General features: G+C 43.2%; 1 protein-coding gene across 1 annotated transcript in view; it reads right to left on the minus strand.

Moving 5' to 3' along the window:
• Positions 1 to 2,284: 2,284 nt before the first annotated feature.
• Positions 2,285 to 20,607, minus strand: part of CACNA1G (calcium voltage-gated channel subunit alpha1 G) — a 142,052-nt gene continuing 123,729 nt past the window's right edge. The window contains exons 30-37 of the mRNA XM_058852357.1: positions 19,757 to 19,827; positions 19,399 to 19,477; positions 19,124 to 19,245; positions 18,546 to 18,890; positions 9,671 to 9,860; positions 7,078 to 7,247; positions 3,324 to 3,374; positions 2,285 to 3,167 (exon numbers count right to left, since the gene is read on the minus strand). Of these exons, the coding sequence (XP_058708340.1) occupies positions 2,520 to 3,167; positions 3,324 to 3,374; positions 7,078 to 7,247; positions 9,671 to 9,860; positions 18,546 to 18,890; positions 19,124 to 19,245; positions 19,399 to 19,477; positions 19,757 to 19,827 (1,676 nt within the window). The 3' untranslated portion in view covers positions 2,285 to 2,519. The remainder of the gene's footprint in view (positions 3,168 to 3,323; positions 3,375 to 7,077; positions 7,248 to 9,670; positions 9,861 to 18,545; positions 18,891 to 19,123; positions 19,246 to 19,398; positions 19,478 to 19,756; positions 19,828 to 20,607) is intronic.

The following is a 20,607-nucleotide window of genomic DNA, read 5'->3' on the forward strand; positions in this document are numbered from 1 at the left end:
GCATATATGATGTGAACTTTTTATTATTTCCACACACCTCATCAGTAGGCAAAACCCCAATGTTAAAATAGAAGAGCCTTTAAGCTTTCTGTTACATTTGGAGTTGAGCATTTGGATTAATATCACATCACTGTTTTGTGCCATGATTTCAAGCTAAAATGTTCCATGGGTTTTTTTGTCAGGAAGGATCTGGAGAGTAGTATCATTCTAGCTATGTGAACACAATCCTAATCGTTAAGGAACCAGGGGTGGCAATTTTAGTGGCCTAGCTAGTTTCCCAAACTATTTAGCACATATAAAAGGAAACACTAGGGCTCATTATGGGTGTAAAACCAAAAAGAGATTAAGAATATTTCTCAGGCTTAATGCACTGTAATTTTATTATTTCCTTAAATACGATCTGGGGGAAGAACTGATGAAAGGTTTGTTTCAAATCTTTGCTTTAGACAGGCTTAACTCTGGATTTGGGCTGGCATATCAAAGAGAGTGGGCTCAGTATGGGCCTGTGATGAGGAGGGGAAAAATGTCCCAGCCAAGAATTAATCTAACTGCAGTAAATAGTACAGAATGTTAATCCCCCTACTTCAAATACACTGATTGCCTGAATTCCTGCTGAAAGCCCTTACATTTCTCCTGGACATGTAAATCAGCAGGTATTGTTTATGGAGTAAACATCCTCAAGTGAGAATGAAGGGGTTTAAGACCTCACATAGGCTGTGGGGTATGAACAGCATCTTCTCTTTGTGTGTACACTCCAAGCTAATGCAGATACACGTGGTGGAAACAACCTAATCTCTGAGTGGATAAAAGGCTGTACATCAGCATGTTGTAGTTTGAAAAGATCAGTAGTTCCCAAAAAGTTACAAACTCCCAACTGACAGAATTAGCACAAATCCTTCTCCTGCCTGTGCTGGTTCAGAGGCACGATCTGTAGACTTGGTTTCAAACCTGTGACTATTGGCACACTTCAAAGCATGCCTGCAGTCTAATTTAGCCTACATCTTAATGTGATTTAATGGAATTGGAGTGGAGTTAATGTCTGGCTTTCATCAGTCATGTGAGGGGGGTGAGGTGTCGAATGGGACTAATCTCATGTGTTTTTCAGGCTGTGCTCTCCACTTTTACAGACTGTTTTTGGCAGAGTGCATTAGCACAGGAGTAAACAGGTAATTTTTGAGATGATTGATGTAATAAACTAAGGACATGAATTCTGGGTTTATCCACTTTGTATCATCATGTTGTTGCTTAAGGCTATTGATAAATTGGAAATAAAATTGCAGTCAGGGTCATGTAAATTAACTCTAGCAGTGATAGCAAAATACCTGGCTATTTTACTGAAGATCAGCAGTCATTTCAGTACCTGCAGACTTTCTTCCATGTAATCTATAAAATAACTCGCAGAAGTGCCTTGATTCAGTAGAACATGAGCATATGATTTTAATTTTCAATAATTACTTTAATATGATCAACCTCCAGGCACTCTAGGCGAGAGCTCAACTTTGGGCATGTGCTTAAGCCCATTGCTGTGCCCTGTGTGCCCCAATTTCATCCACTGCAAGTCCTAAACTTGACCTCACTCTCCTTTCCACAGCGTGCATAGAGGAGGAGCTCCACTGAAAACAGAGAGATCAGGGAGGTGTAAAACTCAGCAAAATAAAAAGTCCATCCTGGAGACACTGCAAAAACATCTCAGAAGTGACTACAGGCCTTTGTTGCCTGTTTCCTAGGAATATATGAAAATTAATCATTGGCATGATTTTGTGATTTGCCAGTGGATGATCTATAACATCCTTTCATAATTCAGTATCTTATACTGTTAAATGGCTCTGCCTTCACCATCTTCAGACTATGTTGGACCTTCCTGGGTCTGAGCACTTGCTTTCACACTCTGAATATCAATTTTATGCAAGATTGGAATATTTTGTTAAAAAATTGTCACTGCATTTCTGTACTACACAAACAATCGTTTTCCCAGAATATCATTGAAGTCCAAGGGGAAAAATAAATTACATTAAATAATCCTTATTTACTGCTGACTGTGGGATACATTTCCTCTGTAATGCACTAATTGGCTACATTTTGTGCTTTGCAAAACAAAATTAAACCCAAACAAAACAAAACAAAAAAAGAGAAGGGATTAAATATATATTTTTTTTTTAGGTTAAAATATTTGTAAAAACCAACTTTATCTCAGAAATATTCCGAGACACATTAAAATAGAAGAAAATTAAATGAGTCTTTAGTCACAAAATGTACTACATTCTGCAATACTAGATTCAATTAATTTAATAAAATATAATATACATATAGATTCTGCACATTGTATTGCTTTTACCTAAGCAGAACATATGCTTAAGTAAGCGTGATATAGGTTAACCACTCTTTTAACCAGCTGGTTCTTTAATCTTTCTTTGGAAATTTTTTACCCAGTGCCATTTTGGAGTACAGAGTTTTTTTAAATTTTTTTTTTTTCTATTACATGAAAGGAAGAAGACATTTGGCACCAACAGAAAAGTAACTCAGGGGTCCATTTCCGTTTGATCAAAGGAAAAGCTAGGAAGTGTCAACAAGTCTTTCTTTGGGGTAGGAGATGTTGACATAGTGTCTGGAAGCAGTGAATCCCCTATATCCATCGAATCCTTGGACTCACAGGATGGAGCACGCCTCCTCAAGAAAACGTTTCCACTGGCAGGTGAGATGCTGTGGGGTCCCCTAGGTACCAAACTCTGCCCATCAGGTGGATCTATAGATATACAGGGAGGGCTCAGTTTCTTCTTCTGCCGTGTACCTTGCAAGCATTCCATTTCACTGACCACCTGACTTATAAAGCCAGAGGAGCTGGATGTGGAATGGTGCTGAGGGCTGTTTTCTATGGAACAAATCTCTATGGAATGTCTCCTTTGATCATCTAACCAAGAGGGTGGTTTTTTTAGCAGACCCTGGGTGTCTACACTGTGGTATTTCTTCAGGTCCTTCAGTACCACGTTGCCGGTATTGCCCATGTTCCTCTTAGATGTGAGAGGCTGACCCTCTGAACAGGCACTCGAGGCTGTGCAAGTTTCTGAAGTGAAAGGCTCTGAGGAGCTGTTTATTTCAGACACTTCTTGGTCCATTGAATCTTCAGGGGTCTCCTGATACGAGTCTGCACAAGCACACGATGCTGGTGCCTGCTTTGAAATATTATACTGATTGTGGGAATGCTGCTGCGTGTGGACGCTCGCCCGACTCCAGGCAGCCAACTCATTCACTTCTGAGGGCATCAGAGCCACTGGTGACTCCTCCTTGGGCACAGTGGGAACATTTGGGTCAGAAAGTTCACTCACCTCGGTGTGGAGATTCTCCTTGCTATCCAGAGAGTCGTTCCTTATAGCCATCTGTATCAGAGCGCAGAAGGGTTGGGGAGGAGAGGAGTTGCCAGATAAGAGAGACAGACCAAACAAAGGTTAGTACAGGCAAGGCACAGCATTTACAGGGCACTCAGCTCTGCTGAGATCCCTCAGAACAGACCCATTGACTCCTATAACAACCTGTGTTGTGTGTTCTACCAATTCCCATTGTCAGGAATCTGTGGGTTTGTCCCTGTGTGACAGCCCTTCACTCTTCTATGGTTGACCTTTAGCTTTCTCCTCTAAAGATGGAGGGCTGCAAAACCAGAACGCCCCCACCCAAACTTACTCATGTTCTTGTTAAGCAAAGGATGAAAGGTCTATAGCAAAGCCCCCAATAATTTCAGCAGCCCAGGTGTGAGCAGGAGAGAAAGATGTGCAAGTGAGCCTGTGTATTCCCTTCTGTAGCTCAGGTGATGCTGAGGGCATGAAACTCTATCCCCAGAGCCAGCAACACCAGAGCAACCCTGCTGTGTGCCAGCATCAAGGCAACAGCCTGTCCCTGGCTTGGGTCCCCAGGCTGGAGCCACGACTTTGCACCGTTGTATGGCAGGAGATGGAAATACTGGAGTCCAAAGCTGGACTAATAATAATCTGTAATTATTTCAATTCATTCTGATGCTCAAGTTCAGGCTTCCTAAGGCACATTTTGCCTTGGCTGTCTGGAGCTTTACGCAGCGTTAGTGCCCGCTGGCATAGGGAACCTTGGGCGTGTTTTGAAGGCTTTGCCTTTTCACCACACTGCATTCCTTGTCAAAAGGCTTTATAAATCAATCTCATTAAACGGCCTTTAAAGGCAGAGTATCCGTTTGAGAAGACTCTTAAATGATCTTAAAGATAAAAATCTTCACAGGGGGATTTGGAGGAAATGTGTAGAGCTGGTCCCAATCCTTTAGAAAAGTGTAAGGAGATGAAATTATTCAATTCCTCATGCTAAGGAATACTTCTGTGACAAATCAACCCCAAAATGATCATACACGTTACATAAATATTGTCCCACAAGGATCACTTGAGCCAAATGATCTCTATTCAGCAAAGCTCTCATCAGCAGCAATGTGTCCATGTGTGCACAGAAACACCAGAGTCTATTGCAGCATCTGCACATTGCACTCCCTCTGTCAATGGGGACAGCCCAGAGAATATTTAATATGGCAAACAATTTCATCCAGTGCTGGTGAATCCTTTCTGGTTAAAATTTCACAGCATAACACTGGCAACTAATCAGTCAGGAGTGAAGTTATTCTGGTTTCCTCAGCACCAGTGGTTTTAATGAGTATTTGGGAGAAGAAATCATGTTCATATCCTGAAAAGAGACACAGACCACACGGAAGTCGAATACAGAAGCAAAAAGTAATTGTTGCCATTACTTTTGCTTGCACACCAACCTGTGTTGCACACCACGACAGTATTTGTCACCACCAGCTCTTTCTTTGCCTATGATACAGGCATCTGTGGTTGTTGTTAGTAGTAACAGTACAAATGTTTTACTGGTTTGTTTGAAAATAAAAGGACCCTCTGCCATCCCAGAGGGGTGTACACCTGTAGCAGCCACAGCTTGGTGTGGGCTACACCTTGGATACACAGTCCTGGAACTACAAAATCAATATAGGTTTAATTTCAGGTAGAATTCCTCTGGAGAAAAGCCTTTGTGCCATGCACTGCCAAGGAGCGTAATCCTCAGCAGGAATGTTCTCCCAAAGCATCCGATCCACTCATCTTCCTCTGCGAGTGCATTGCTAATTGTCAAACATTCCGGAGTCTAAACTGGACGTTACTGTGGGGGCTGTACTCGCTCTCCAGCACTCTGGAGGGAAAGGGAGGTTAAACACACAGGTTTTAATGCTCAGGGAAAGTGCAAGGACCAGGAATGTGATGGATAAGGTTTATCTATTATGGATTCAGGAGAGGAGAGGGCATGAGTGGAAAGGGAAGAAAAGGAAAGAAAAAGAAAAAGGAAAAGAAAAAAGAAACTAAATCAGAGTTCCATGCAGTATACATAATGATAAGGATAAATGGGTACTGAAAACCAAACTGCTTTGCCAGTTTGGGCTATTTGATGTGCTAGTGAGAAATTAGTGGTAGCAATAAAATGGAATCAAGCAGAGAGCACCTGAGCAAGCAGAAGTGCTGGGGCTGTAAAGGGAATTTTGCCTCTTAAAGGACCAAGTTTACCAGTGTCTGGCCATCTAGATTGCAATTAACAGTAACAGCAATATCACCAGAACAACCTGACTGCTCCCATTTGCGAGACTGGGAGCTCCTTGCTGCTCAGGAGCCTGCCCAAGGCAACCCCTCGTGGGTTTGCCCAGGGACTGTATCTGCTCACAAAGCTCTTTGCTCTCTGAACTGTCACTCCAAGAGCATGTTCATGTCCCTGCATGAGCAGGGAGGGGGAAGGAGGGAGGGTAGGAGGGTAATAAATTGGCTTAAAGGTATGAGAAGGTCTAGAAAAAGAAGCCATCAAAGATGTGAACAAAATCACACTGGAGAAGATGGCTAACATAGTAATTTATTCTGGCTACATCTCTTCAAAAGGATGGGTCTGTTATTCATTAGAAAGCAAGAGAGAGTGGTTATGAACTGAAATCATGACTTCAATTAGTTTCCCCATTAGTGGTGATTGGAATAGCTGGCCAGCTCCATGCAAATGAATACATGCAAGGAATTTCTTATGTCAATTTAGTATTACAGACTAATGTAATTGTTAACCTTGGTACTTCACATCCATTTTTAGAGCTTAATGAATCAACTGTCTAATTTGTCAATGTTGATTAAAAGATGAAAGAAATGGGAATATTTTCATACGGGAAAGAAATTACTTTTGAAAAAATAGAACTGATCCCCTTTGTGTAAATAAAATAAGGCATGGAAATACTGAATAAAGCAGAGATTTTGAATCAGATGTGCTTCTGGTCCTGGTCCAGCTGCACAATCATTGAAATATGCTTAAAAATGTGAGAGTGAAGCACAAGTTTAAGTATTTTACTAAAAAAAGATAAGTCTAAACTTATGCTTCCAATCAACCAGACTGGAATCTTTGATTAGATCCCTTAGATCTTTGATTGAATCAGGATTTAAATCAATGCCAGGCAAAAACCAGAGATAAAACTGGTTGCAAAATAAAACATGTTCTGCTCTGCATATACTCAAACTTTTTAAAACCTCACAGCTGATGGAAAAATATTTTAATTTTCAATTCTCACTGAAAAACCAGTATGTTTCCCATGATGGTTTTGCATATGAGATAACCAATTTCCATGAAACACTTCTCCTCTTTTGGGAAAACAGAGGAGTCAGAGGAGGGGTGGCCTGGGATGGAGCCTGCAATCCTTGTGTCCTTTCAAGCACTGAAAAAGTCACAGCAGTTAAGAATTAGTTCCTCAACCCCAATGAGCCCCAGGGGAGCATTTGGCTGCATTTATGAAGAGGATTAAAAAAAAAAACAAAGTGCTAACAACGTGGATAACATTTAGGCATTTTGCCAAAGGACATGATACTCATTACACACGTTCTTTGGAGACTCCTGGATGGCTTTCAGATCAAAAACCACCAACCTTTTTGTTATTTCTGTAGGAGAATTACAGTACTCTGGAGGTTTCTCTGTGAATCCCTCCTTGAATTTAAAGCATGCTTCACCAGGAAATGCATCAATATAAAAGCTCAGCAGGTTTATGATCATAACTCTGCTTACCTGTCTGCGGAGCAGCCTTTCAGCAGAAGGGGAGTGTGCCTGCTGGGAGACCCGGGGCTTGCTGTCCCCCACCAAATGGTCATGAGCTCTTACGTGGTGGAAATGTTCCTTTGGGATTTGTAGGAGGGAGCTGGTGTCTGCTGGCTGTGACTGCACCGATGCCTTTGAACCTTGCGAGGGGGAGAAGAGGAAGAAATGGGACATGTTCATCCAAGGGTTGTGTCCCAACCTCAGGGACCTCCCAAGGAAAACTTCTCTGCTGCACCTTGGATCAGATAGGCACAGCAAAACCACTGAATTCAGCAAATGGCCCTCCAGAACTGGGAAAAAAAACTCCCATCTACTAATAAATTACTCCAGCATTGTCTATTATTTCATTTTTCTTGGCATTTCCCCCTGATACAGCTGGGACTAGCTCCTGTTGAGAACAGAACACAAGGAACTACAAGTTCATCTGAACTGGCAATTCCTGCATCCCTGCTTTTGGGCCAATTACTTTGCAGGCAGCCTCACTTCTGAGCACCACAAACATCTGACTTTGAAAGGCTCTAGAAGGGGTCTCCATGCCTGAGCCTGCATGGAGACCAAGTGCTGGGATCTCCAAACCAGCATGCACACACTGGAAATGAAGGGGAACAGCACCTGGCAGCTCTCAAGGTTGGTTTTACAAAGCCTCCCAGAAGGAAACACATACTCTCCAGCCTCTGCCTGACCCTTCGTGATTGCTGGCTACTTCTTCTAAAAGGTTTGAAACTCTGTGTGCTCCCCCTACACACAGGCTCAACGTTTTTCAAAACAATTAATTTAATCTGGACCTCATCCCAGAGAATCTCATTTGTCCTGGAATCTTTCCCAGAACAACAGCCCCATTACGAAGGAGTATTCAAACAAATGCCTCCTGCAAGTGCCAGTGTTTCTGACAACAAAACCTTTTCAGCTTGAAATATTATGGCTTGGTTGTGGTGATTTATTAGAGGCGCCTGGTACCTCTTGCTGTCTTCACTGCCCTCTATAATATTACAAACTGTAAACAGGTGGGGGTGACTTCCCACACCATGAAAAGCAGTGACAGTGTAGGTGGAAGAAAACAGTGATGTGTCAGAATTTGGGGACCTTACCCAGCTGCCAGCACTCTGGCCTGCTTAAGATTGGAATTTCACCAGCAGGAGAAAAACACTAAAAGGTTTAATTGCTTAATGTGGTTATAAGACATTAGCTTTACCTCTGCAAAGTATTTCTGCTACACCTCAGTGAAACAGTTGTTCCTGTGGATTTACAAGGGTGCAATGCCTGAGCCCAGAAAGCCAGGGCTGTTGTGTAAGGCTATTCAGGTTCTCCAAACTGAAACTGGGAAGTGAAATGTTGAAAAAAGAAGGGACTCACAAATTACCCCGTCCCTTGTTGACATAGTTTTTGTTCAAGACAGTATAAATACATCCCAGTTAAGGGTCAACAATGAAGCACTGGAAATTCCCTCTGCAGCAAACATGATTCTTTCATGTGGTCAGGAATTTCTTGACTGTTACAGAGACACATGAATTCTGGCTCAACTGAAGGTAATGGGAGATTTGCTATTGCTTGCAATGGAATTTTAGCTGCACCATTAGCATTATGTGCAAACAGATTCTTCAAAACACCGCTCTTGACCTTGAAAATTGTGTATTGTGGCAGAGATTTCTCACAACACCAGATTCACCTTCCTCCCTTGTACTCACTTTTTTTTTTTGCTTCTGTTCAACAGTCGCTATTCACCCAAATTCTTATTACTATGCAAATTTCAACATCTTATTTCTAATCTGTTTAAATCTCCTACCATTCTGAGCATTGCTGAAATTATGTTCTGCTTAGAGGCTTTCAAATGGCAAAAACTTGTAAAAACTCCCCTGTCTTATCAGTGACAAATGTCTAAAATGATGGCATGTACAAATTAAAGGTGGCTCCATTCACTTCAGCAGAGGATCTGGGGGCACAGGGACAAGCCCTGGGAGGCAGCTCCAAGGACAGGGGCAGAGGTGAAGCTTGGGACAACCCTCCCTGTCCCTAAGAATATCACTGAATTTAGCTCCAAGATGTATATCCCAACCACACACACTGGGAGGAACAATTCCACACTCTCTCATTTTCCCATTTATCTCACATGGACACGTGTCTCAATTCAGCACTTTTATGTTCATTTTACAGGCATTTAGAGACACCATCTTCCCATCTTTCACAGATGTTCCCAGACAGAGCTTTCAAACAGGTACTGCTGCAAAAAACAGACAGGAGGAAATATTTCTGTGCTGGGATTTCTCCTCTGGGGCCCAGTGGGCCAGATGGAACCCAGACTGTAGGGACAGTAACCTTAGGGAATCAGGCAGGGCCAGGCCACTTTCACATTCCCAAAAAATTCTGAGGAAAGGAATTATGTTAAACAGGGCTTTGTAGATTGTGGAGGGTCTTTGCAAGTTGTGGAGGGTCTGTTCACAGCCAGTCCACAGGTCTAGACGCATGACTGGAAACCAGTGGCAATTTTCTCCCTCCTACTGAAGAGCTTGGAAAACCATTGCTCTGTTGGAAAATCCTACTCTTTTCCCAGCTGAGGGACATGTACCTGACTGGGATTTGTGATGTGCTGGCTTCCTGTCACCCAGGGAAGCAGGGCAGGGGCTGGAGTAGGGCGGCTGGAACATGTAGCTGTCGTTTGGCAAGGAGTGGGTGCGTCCCACCGAGGGCTTCCTCACACTCAGCAGGTCCTTGCTGGGGGACAGGGTCAGTGTGTCATCCTTGGAGCGGAGATCAGCCTGAGGGGAAGAAAAATGTGAGGAATGCAGGCATGGAAGGGTGGGAAAGAGGAGAAGTGCCCAGAAACGTGAGCGACAGCCATTGCAACCAGGATGGCACGATGGGCATGCACAGGGTGCACAAATGGAGCTACCAGGAGCCATCCCCTCCAGCGGGGTTGTCAACAAACTCTCACACAATGGACCACAGAAACAGAGGGAGACACACCATAGCAATAAACCATGACTATTTCAGGGATATGCAAAGAAGGCATCATGCCTCAAGGCCAGCAAAGGTCACATTCTTGGCCCAACTTTGACCCTCTGCTGCCTAGGTGTCCTCATCAGGCCTTTGCAAAGGGGAGTAGTTTCTTCTTCTGACCATAAAAGAAAGAAAAACAAACAAAAAAAAAAACCCAACCCAAATGTAAAAACTAGTTTATCAAAAATATATTCTGTTCTAGGTCACAGAACAATTTTATTGGATTTTCTTCTCACATAATGAGTAACTAAACCTATTCTATTGAGAAAGATATCTAAACCTACTCCTTCAGGGTGAAAGCCATTCTCTGATTAGAAGGGATCTAATGCAAGCAAGGGTTATTGTATAAATATTAACTGTGGAATTTTTACAGCCAAAGAGACTCTTGGAATAGGCAGCCCCAGAGGCAATATTGAGTGGATTCAGGTCTGATTTCTTAAGAAAATATATCCATCTCAGAAATGTTCTTACGTGTTATTGTCTTGGAGAGTATCAGCAAAAATGGAATCAAGGTCATCTTCCCAGTGTATTTCTAATGAAACAATTATTTAATTGGTAAAATGTCTCAAATGAAAAATGCAGGAATAAGTTTATGCTACAGTAGTCTAGTACAGTATTTGGCTGATTATTTTTGGAAAACTTTAGATCTTATTTTCTGAAAAATTTTCCCTTTACTCAGTGCTTTACAGGTTTTCTGGAATCAACAGAGATTTTTTTGATCCCAATTTTATCCTTCAATCATAAAAACAAAATTTCACCACCACATTTATTTGCACAAGAAATATGATGAGATTAAAAGGAATTTGCAGAAAGGGGGGAAAAAAAAAAGAGGAAAAAAAGAAGAAAAGATGGGGAAGAGAAAAAAAAATATCACTGTTGCAAATTTAATGAACAAAACAGGTATGCACTGCTGCACAGCATTTGTTTCAGTCCCTGGGAAACTGCTGATGTGGGTAGATCATGGATACAGACTAGTTAAGGGAGACTGCAGTCTCCTGATACATCTTGGGGAAGGAGAACAGAACCTGTGCTGGTAAAGCTGAGAGTTTGGATTTGGGAACCTCTCTGTCCCTCCCTGCCTTCCCCTTCTACCCAGTTCACGCTGTTTCACTGTCAAACTGCTGAGCTTAAAGCAGAAAAGGTGGCCTGAAACCTGAGATCTCAAACTCAAACCCATTTGAATCTGAACATGAGAACTGGGATTTGAGACCCCATCCAAATCCAACCACCAGTGAACCTTTAGGTTCATTGACAGGATCCAATATAGGTAATTTCCACTTTTGGATCATCTTGGGGGGGAATCTTATGAGTGAAATTCATGAAGACCATTGAAAGTGGCTGCAAAATGATCCTTCCTAAGCCAGCCCACAGAGCAGTGGGAGCACATGACTTTTTGGTTCAGTGGTACTTTTGAAAAATGTGTTGTTTTGGCTTGACTGAAAATCAAGTCCAAATTTTCCTTGAAAAAAAAAAAAAATTTTTTTTTTCCAACTAAAGCTTCATCCAAATGAAGTGCAAAAATATTTCATTTAGAAGAGATTTCAATGAAAGCTTGCAGTTTTTCAGGAGTTTGGGCAACTGTTGTGACCAAACACTTTTTTGTTATTGATAAAACTTTACAAAATCCTTTGTTCAATACAGTTTTTCCTTTTTTTTTTTTTTATTTGGAGAGGGGAGAAAAACCATCTTTCCTGGCTATACCCTTGAGACTTTGCAATGCTGTCCAACAGTGTTGTCTAATCAGATTCAAAACTAGGAGGGTTTCTCCTCTGTCCAACTCTCCATACTAATTTTGAAACAAAAAGCCTCGTAAAGAAGTTAAATGGGGTTTAAAAAAATCTTTTTCACAGGATGCCATGAAGCATGATGGGAAATATTGTCACGGTTTAAGAGATGTTTCTCAAATAACTGCTAATTAGGATGACAGTCAACTAATATGGCAAAAAATTTATGAACAACACAAACATCCAAAGGCGGGTACATGAACAACAACAAAGAAAACAAGAATGATCTAAAAATGTTGGGAAAGGAGTTATGTCTGTTGTACAGCAGAAAAAAAGCACTTGACCGCTACACAGCTAAAAATATCTAATGTTTCAAAGAGGAGATGGTTAAGGCAGGGTTCAAAATACTGGTTATGTCAGTCAAAAAGACACTGAATAGTCAAAAAAAATTTTTTTTCCAGCATGGTGACTGCTAGAAAAAAATTGCAAAACAAGCATCATCTTGGAGAGATCCCCGTTTGATATTTGTAAAAGAAACAGTCTGGCACCAATCATGCAAAAAGCCTTGTGGTGCCTTTGTTCATAGTGACAAAAATCCACTCCAAACTGAAGTGTTGGGGCTGGCCCTTCAGCAGAGGAGGAAATGGGTCATGAGCTCACAGGGGACTCTTCAGGTAGCATCACTGATTTGTTTCAGATGGGGAGGAAATTTCAACCTTGATGCTTTCTAAAGTTGGTTTTTGGTTTTGGTTTTTTTTTTACTATTTGTTCTACTTGTAGAAAATACATTGTTTATATGTAAGACACCAAAAGAAAAATTGAAATAACTACTTGAAGTACTTGTTCCTCACAAGGAGCCAAGGCTGGGGACAAGAGTGACAAAAGCCAAGACCTAATGGCATTAAGGACAGCATCCTGTTCAGGGAAGAGGCTGGTGCTCTTTGGGAAGGGGCTGGAACTGGAAATGCCATTAGACAGGTGCAGAGAGATGGCAGCAGTATTTTGAACCCTGTAAACATCAGACTACACAGTGACCAGTGTATGTACATTGCTTTCCAGAGCATTAAGTAAGTGTGTGTTAATGTCATCAGCAAAAGAGTCATCCGTCAGAGCTAAGGACCAGGACTTTTCAGAGAGAATATCTGACGTCAGAGACAGAGCCTCCATCTCAGCTAGAGGGATCTAAAGGGAGAGATGATTAAACATAAGAAACCAGGACACAAATCTTTTGGAAAAGAAAATTAAAGAAAGAAAAAAAAAAAGTATCATAATCTAAGTACTTCTAGACACTAAAGCAATATCCCTGCAGTGGGAGAAGCTGTATCATACACATTGTTACCGGGGACAGAACATTAAAGAAATGAAATATAATGAAGAAATCAAGAAAGGAATGGGACATTTATACTTTAGTGCTTACCAAGGATCTGGGAGGGGGTTTAAAACCATACACTAATGCTAGAATTGTATTTTGCTGTTCTCCTGTCTACATGAAGAAGCAAAGGAAACATTACTTTTGTAATAGAGAGATTCATCCTCTTGGCTGTGATTAAATACAAGAGGTTTCAAGATCTGATTTCTCTGAAGTTGTCCCACCCCAATAACCATGCTGGTTTCTAAGCTAAACTTGTTGAGTCTTCAAAGATTCCCCAAAAAACAAACCCATGTATTCAGGTGGGGTGTGGAGTGTGCCTTTTCCTGTGCCCCAGGGAGGCTGCAGGGACTCTCCCCACCACCCCCCAAGCAGCAGGTGAGACCATAATTCACTTCCTCATGGCTAAAATGGCACAGGGAGAAATTTAAACCTTGATTTTGGTCAGAAAACACCTTCCTGGTGCTTTTAGCTCATTTTGGCTGGCTATAGAGCCTCCAGTGTCACCAATAACCATCCTACTAAAACAGCCAACTGCATTTTTCAGCCCCCAAATGCCCCTCAGGCCTTGCCCCAAATGTCTCCTCTGGCATTGAGAAATCCTGACTTCGGAATCAGCTCTACACAGCCACACTCCTGTTTTCATGTGTCTTGCACAAATGGATCCCCACTGAAGACATTCAATCAACCAATAAATGTCCTTATCAAATCATTGATGAAGCTCTCTCCCTAGACACAGAGGTATTTTGATAAGAAATGTGAAAATGTCACTTCTGATGTTGGAGGAAAAAGAGGGGGAAAAGGGGACAGTGGCATCTCCCCTAGGGCAGCAGCAGTGCTGGCAGGCACTGGAAGAGGGGGTGTCTGCCCTGCAGGAGGATCAGTTATCCCCAGATCCCTCCCTGGACACAGTGCTCATGGCACCAGGACTGGAATTTCACCAGGTAACCTCCAGACCTGGCTCACACTTGCAGGGCCATCTACTCTGGGCAAGTTCCAGGTGCTTACTGTTCACTTCTCACTGTGCATTTCTTTCTGTCATCCTCTATGCTTGAAAAGTCTTTCAGCAGCAATAAATCTTCCAAGAGAAAACAGAGGGGCCCAGATCTCTTACACTGGAGTTCTCAAAGGACTGGGTTTTCTCACTCTTAGAAATGGCAGCCATGGGATGGAACAAACTCAGCGATGAGTGAGCCTGGAGAGGCTCAAAATTCAGCTGAGATAAGTAAGAGGTTTGGACTCCTCTCATCTAACCTCAGCTTTGATATCTTCTCTAGCACAGTCATCTGCTGGCAATGGATGAGAGAGATGATTTGGAGCCCCTGATTTCGTATGAGGCTCCCCAAAAAGGCATCACTGCAAAGGCTGCCAGCCTGAGGACAGGAATCCCTGAGAGGGACCCAGCAACCAGAGGCAGCAAAAATCTGTGCAGGAGCATGGTGGACACCAGCAGCTCCTGCCTGCTGGGAGCTGCTATTAATCACTTGCTTTCAGCAAGTCCCAGTGCTGCTCTAAATTCCTGAGTTGCCTGAGAACATGACAAATGGTGTGAACAGAAACGCCAAAATGTAAACAAAACATCACCCCACTTCAGCCTTCCCAAACCCAAAATTGAGTTTGAAGCCGTCAAAACATTTTGTTGGAAACATCCAACTGATTTAGACCAGTTTTAATTATAGAGCAGGGGGAAAAAAAAAAAGCTTAAATTTTAAAAGAAAAAGCCATTGCAAACTGGAAAGCTATATTTTTCCATTACAGAAATGTCAAAACAAACCCATTTTTTTTGCTGCAGCAGCACTTTCTGGTGAAAAATGTTGTGACAAAAAATTTTCAACCAGCTCTCACTGAGTTTCCTACTGACCCTCTGCCTTCCCTGCCAAAACTACTGTCTCTATTCCTCTGGCAATATTAGAGATAACCACTTCCTATAGCTTAATAAACTCTGGGATACAATATGGAGCAATCAGAGGGAGAGATGTTATCCTTCTATATAAAGACCTGCAGCAGGATTTCATTTTACCTAAGCTTGTTCCTTTTCTCTGATGAACCATCAGAAGTTGGGTAATTTAGAGTGTCAGTGAGCTCAGAAACAAGTACTCTAATTTAACAAGAAAACTTCTGTTCTTTTTAGCCAGAAAGTGGGGAAAAATAGATCAAAAAATATGGAATTTGCTCCATCCCAACTGCAGCAAAAAATAGGTGTGCTTGAATTATTATTATGGTCACTGCTATGTTTTAGAGAAAATATTTGCTCAGAAGAATAACACACTTTAAAAAGTATTTTATTCTAGGAAGTAAATGAACTAATTTTAAACAAGCACTGTCTGCTGGAGAAAGCACTGGAGCGCAGGGTTATTTATGTTCATCATTAAAGGCTGCCTCCCCTCCTAAATTCACTAGATCAGAGAGGAGGATCTAGTTTACAGTGACCCATTTGCAAGAAGCCTCTTCAGGAAAACCCTTCAAAAGTGGATTTTCAGGCAGTTGAAATCAGCACAGAACACAGGGATCATTTGATGATCCCCAGCAGCTCAAACTCTGCTCTGGGAAAGCCTCACGCTGTGCTGCAGGCTCTGCAGACAAGCCCTGACACTGCTGTGGAGTCAGCCCTGCTCAGGAGCAGGAAGCCAAATATAAGAACCCCACTGAAGGATGGAGATGGAATTTTGTGCATTTCCCCACTAACACCCATGAACTGTAAATCCCAATGAAAAGCTTCTTACTGTGTTGACAAGGGAAAGTCTGGGCATGTTCTCTTCCTCTTGCATTGATACACAACATCATCTATGTCCACAGAAAAAGCCAAAGTGTTGCTTTATGCTTCCAGACCCCTGTGACTGCATTACATAAAGAACTTTAACTTGCTATTAAAGGTCTCAGTCAAATTGAGTTTGGATGGACACTTTGCAGGAAATTAGGAATATTAACCTGGTTCTCAGAGTTGTAATATTCGGGAGCTGGGAGGGCATAATGATGGCACACAGAGCCTGACAGGTTGTCCATCAGCTTCAGCTCTCCTTCCAGAGATTCCTGGATCAGCAGTGATATGGTATCAAACAAGTGCCTTTCCTAGGAAGGGTGGTGTACAGCATGCAGAGAGAGACAAAGCAAGCCAAAAAGAGAGGAGGAAAAAGGCGAGGGATAGAGACAGAGAGAAGAAAAGGACAGCATGTCAAACCCAGTGAACAGAATGAGGGGGGAAAAAAAAAAAGAAGAGGGGGAAAAAAGGTGGAAACGTTCAAGGAGAACAGCAGTAACAGGAACAACGGGACAGGAGAAAAGGAGAGAGAACAGTGCAGTAATATCACGGTGAGCAGAGACAGCTTTCCCAGACATTACGAGAGATGGGGTGACAGCAGCGACCCCGAGACCGTGGCTGCTCCCACCCAGGGCCCTCCTTGGGGACAATCTCCCTCTCAGCAAACACAGACAGTCATTCCTGGGGGCTGAGCAGCGCCTTCCTTCCCATCAGGGCTGTCAACTTCAACAGGACACTATTTGCTGCAAGGCTTCTATACACATGGCTCATGCTTTTGAGCTGCAGGACCTAATACTTGACACCTAAATCCATATCCAGAGGGCACAGAAATTAAAATAACCTGACTGGAGAGAAGCTGAGTGTCCTGTCCACGGAAGCTGCAGCTGAGCAGGATGGACTTGTGACAGGTCACTAATTCATGGGCCAGACATGGGCTGAGGTGCCCTCAGTGATCTGGCCAATGTCAAACCAGCTGGCCACAGCACTGGGATTGTACAGAGCAGAGTCTGGCTTTTGCAGGCAGCAGGGGAGCGATTTCAGGGTGCACCTTCCACGTAGGGAATGCCCAATGCATACAATGAGATGAGGACCAGCGCTACAGTCAAACAGCACACAGTGCAAAAATCCCAGGAAAGAGGCAAACAAAAGAGCATGCTGTCCTTGCCAGGGTTGTGTCCTGGGAATTGTATTCCTCTGCTATCAAGCTCAAGCATCAGATTTTCCCTGAAGATTTTGGCTGGGAAAATAAATAGTGAGAATAAGATCTCCTGGAGGTTTCTGAGGCTTCTGTTTGAAGGAAAGAGCAAGCAACACACTCTGAAGGTTATGACTGGAATAAACCCTTCCCCAGGCTGCCTTCAGAGAGGGCAGGTTTAGCAGCCTGTAGAGTGAGGGTGTCATTCTGACTGATTTGTCTCACAGTTTTGCAATTTCTCTTTTTTGCCAGTTTCAGTCCTGGTACAGGACAACAGGGCTGAGGACAGTTTGCCAACTCAACTCTGCTCAACACATACAGCACCAGCTGGGATGTGTTGTTTCTTCCTAGAGGACATAGTAAATCTGTATTTCCCCACGTGCCCTGAACTCCTTTTTCCTGAGCCAAAGAGCAGCTTTGGACTCCATCTCAGACATCAGAGATTTTAATGGCACCAGAAATTTCCAGTAGCTTAGGAACTGAAACAAAGCTTAAGCAGGGATTTACTCTCTTTCACCCTTGGACTAAAGATCACAAATGAGTTTTTCATGCATTAAAATACACGTTAGTCCACCCCAGGCTGAGGCCAAGATATGCTGTTGTGAAATCAAGATGTAATAAAAGTTAATGAGGTCTGCGTAGAGTTTAACCCAATTTGCAATCAGCTAAGACTAAAAAAAGGCTGGACTGTATTTCCTGAGTAATTTCAGTTCAATGACCTCCCAAAGAACTTGTCTGGGGCTTGATCTCACCTCTCATTCCTCAAACTGAATCTTCATCCAAAAATTGTCCTTTAGGGAGATGTGGTGCAGCTCATAGCAGCTCCCACATTACAGCCATGCTCCTGCTGGTGGGAGTTCTGCCACCAGCTCTGGTGAGCTCAGGTTTGAGTCTCCTCTGGATTATTCTATTGTTAAAAGAATCTTTTCTTACGAGCCTGACTGTGGGGATGAATTTTAAATTGAGGTTACATAAAACAAATTTAATACTGAAGCAAAGATTAGCCAAGTTTTATTCCTCTTTTATGTTGTGGTTCATGGTCTGTATTAGAAAAGCAAACACATTATGCTCATGATTTTGCTATCACAAAGGACCAGTCAAAACTCTGAATTAAACTAAATTTGGAGCTAGCTCTGAACTCTGTGGCTTGAGCTGACATGCAGAGTAAATTGCAAAACTCTCTCCCTCCAAACAGATGCATCAAGGTGGTCTGGAGACCTGACTGGGGTGTCTTCCCTGCAGCATTGGTTCCCAAACCACGCAAGAGTCAGCAGCAGACAGCAGGGAATACAAGCCCAGGACATCTGGTACACACCTCTTTCATTGCCAACTCGTGCAAGTCTTTCCCCAGCAAAAATGCAGATCAAGCCCTCCTCACCCTCCAACAGAGATTCTCACCATATGATAAGCTAGTGAGAGCTGAGAATCCACCTTGATTTGCATGGGATTGGTGAATCTGTGGGGGCTCTCGGGTCTCTCTCCACTGGTGGTGCCTGTCCACGCAAAGATGTCTGAGGGGCTGTGCTGGCTGGGGATGATGGTCTTCATCTCCATCTCCAGTTCTGCTTCCAGCTCTGCCTCCTCCTTTGCCTCCTTGTTGCTCTCCTCCAAGTGCTTCATGAGCACAGCGATCACCACGTTCACCAGGACAAACTGGGCTGTCAGCACGAAGGAGACGAAGTAGATGGGGGAAATGACGGTGTTGTAACAGGTGGACTCCTGGTCACAGTCACGCAACGTGTCCTGGAAACAGCGGGGGAATGATCACAGAATCAGCCAGGCTGGAAAAGACCCTGGAGATCCAACCTATTACCTAACACTTATCAACTCAACCATGGAAGTAAGAGGTGGAGGGATGTGAAGAGATTGCAGCATGAACCTCAGTCTGCAATGGGTTCTCCTTTCATGAACAAAACTGAGTGGATTTGGCAAATTTCACGTCTAGAACGTTTGCCAACAAAAACCTCAACACTCACCTTCATTATCCCATTCCAGTTGTCTCCTGTGGATACTCGGAAGAGGGTCAGGAAGGCCATCCCAAAGTTCCTGAATGTGGCGTGCCGTCCCAGCCCCTCGCAGGGGTGTGTGTCATCACACTCTGTGACACCAAGCACAGCCGTGAGACTCCTGTCCCACACCATTCCCACACCATTCCCACACCATTCCCACACCATTCCCACACCATTCCCACACCATTCCCACACCATTCCCACACCATTCCCACCCCTCCCACCCGCACGGGAAGACTCACCGAGGTCACCAAACAACTCCACTCCAAGAGCTGCAAATATGAAAAACAACAACATGAAGAGAAGGCCCAGATTCCCCACCTGAAAAGAGAAAAAGAAATGGGGGGTAAAACACACAAAAAAAAGAACATTCATTTGATTTTTTTGTTTTGTTCCAGACCTGTTTCTTGCTGTATTCTTTAATCCAAAACTTAAATTGCTTCAGGGCAAAAATGACCTCAACGTGAGGACTGTATCTCAGTGCTTTGAGAGGGAAATGTGATCCTCCAATGACAGCAAAGATAAAATGATTAGCATTCCTGTGCAATAGGAAATGAGCTGTGGGCCAGAGAGCTCTGGTTTGATATGGCAGTGGGTTACCTGCGGCAGTGCTTGCATCACAGTGTCCAGGAGGGCCCTCATCCCCACAGCCATCTTCAGCAACTTCAGCACTGTGGAAAACACATTTGCAGTATGGTGATGGCAGCATTGGCAGAGGCACAAACTCAGTCCCTCTCCCAGGAGCACAGATTATAGGAGGAGAAATGCGAAATCTTGTCAAGTGTTCCCCATTAGCTGCTACAGTCCCTGGCCTTTTTACATAGCTCCCTGTTGCCTGGATACTATCAAAATCCCATGAATAGCAGCATCACCTACTCTGAGACTTGGAGAAAGCGTTATCACTCTGCCTGACTCTTCCTTCCCCACTTTATCTGTGTTGGACTCATCTCCTTCCTCCGGTTATCGTGAGCAGTTCCTTTCCCAGCCCTGGGGCTACTTTCCTACTTCCATAGGCTACCCACTTTCATACATGATTCACTGAAGAATGATTTACACATCTCTTCCAGAAGGTTGCATTTCCAATTGGAAGCTGCATGTATTTTTAATTCTGAAAGGGATCCAATGCACAGAAAACTGCACTATTCCCCCCCTCTTGAGACACAGCAGCACTTAATTTCTCCTCCAGCTCCTTCTCTGCTTAGATGTGGGCTGTAATCAAAACAATTATTCCTCAGAGCACAATACCCTTCAGGAGGGCCTGGCAGTACTTCATTAAGGGCCTGAGCACTCACATTTTACATCTTCATAATTTGGCCCTGACGCCTCCACGTTTTGAAAAATCAAGCCCAGAAGAAGTTGGCTCCCTGACTTGGGAATGTGTCTGAGAGGACAGATGGATACAGAGTGACAAGGCATTCTTTGTCACAAAGTGGTGTGATGTAAAGCCTCAT

This window comes from Poecile atricapillus, chromosome 17, assembly GCF_030490865.1.
Source record: "Poecile atricapillus isolate bPoeAtr1 chromosome 17, bPoeAtr1.hap1, whole genome shotgun sequence".
NCBI lineage: Eukaryota > Metazoa > Chordata > Aves > Passeriformes > Paridae > Poecile > Poecile atricapillus.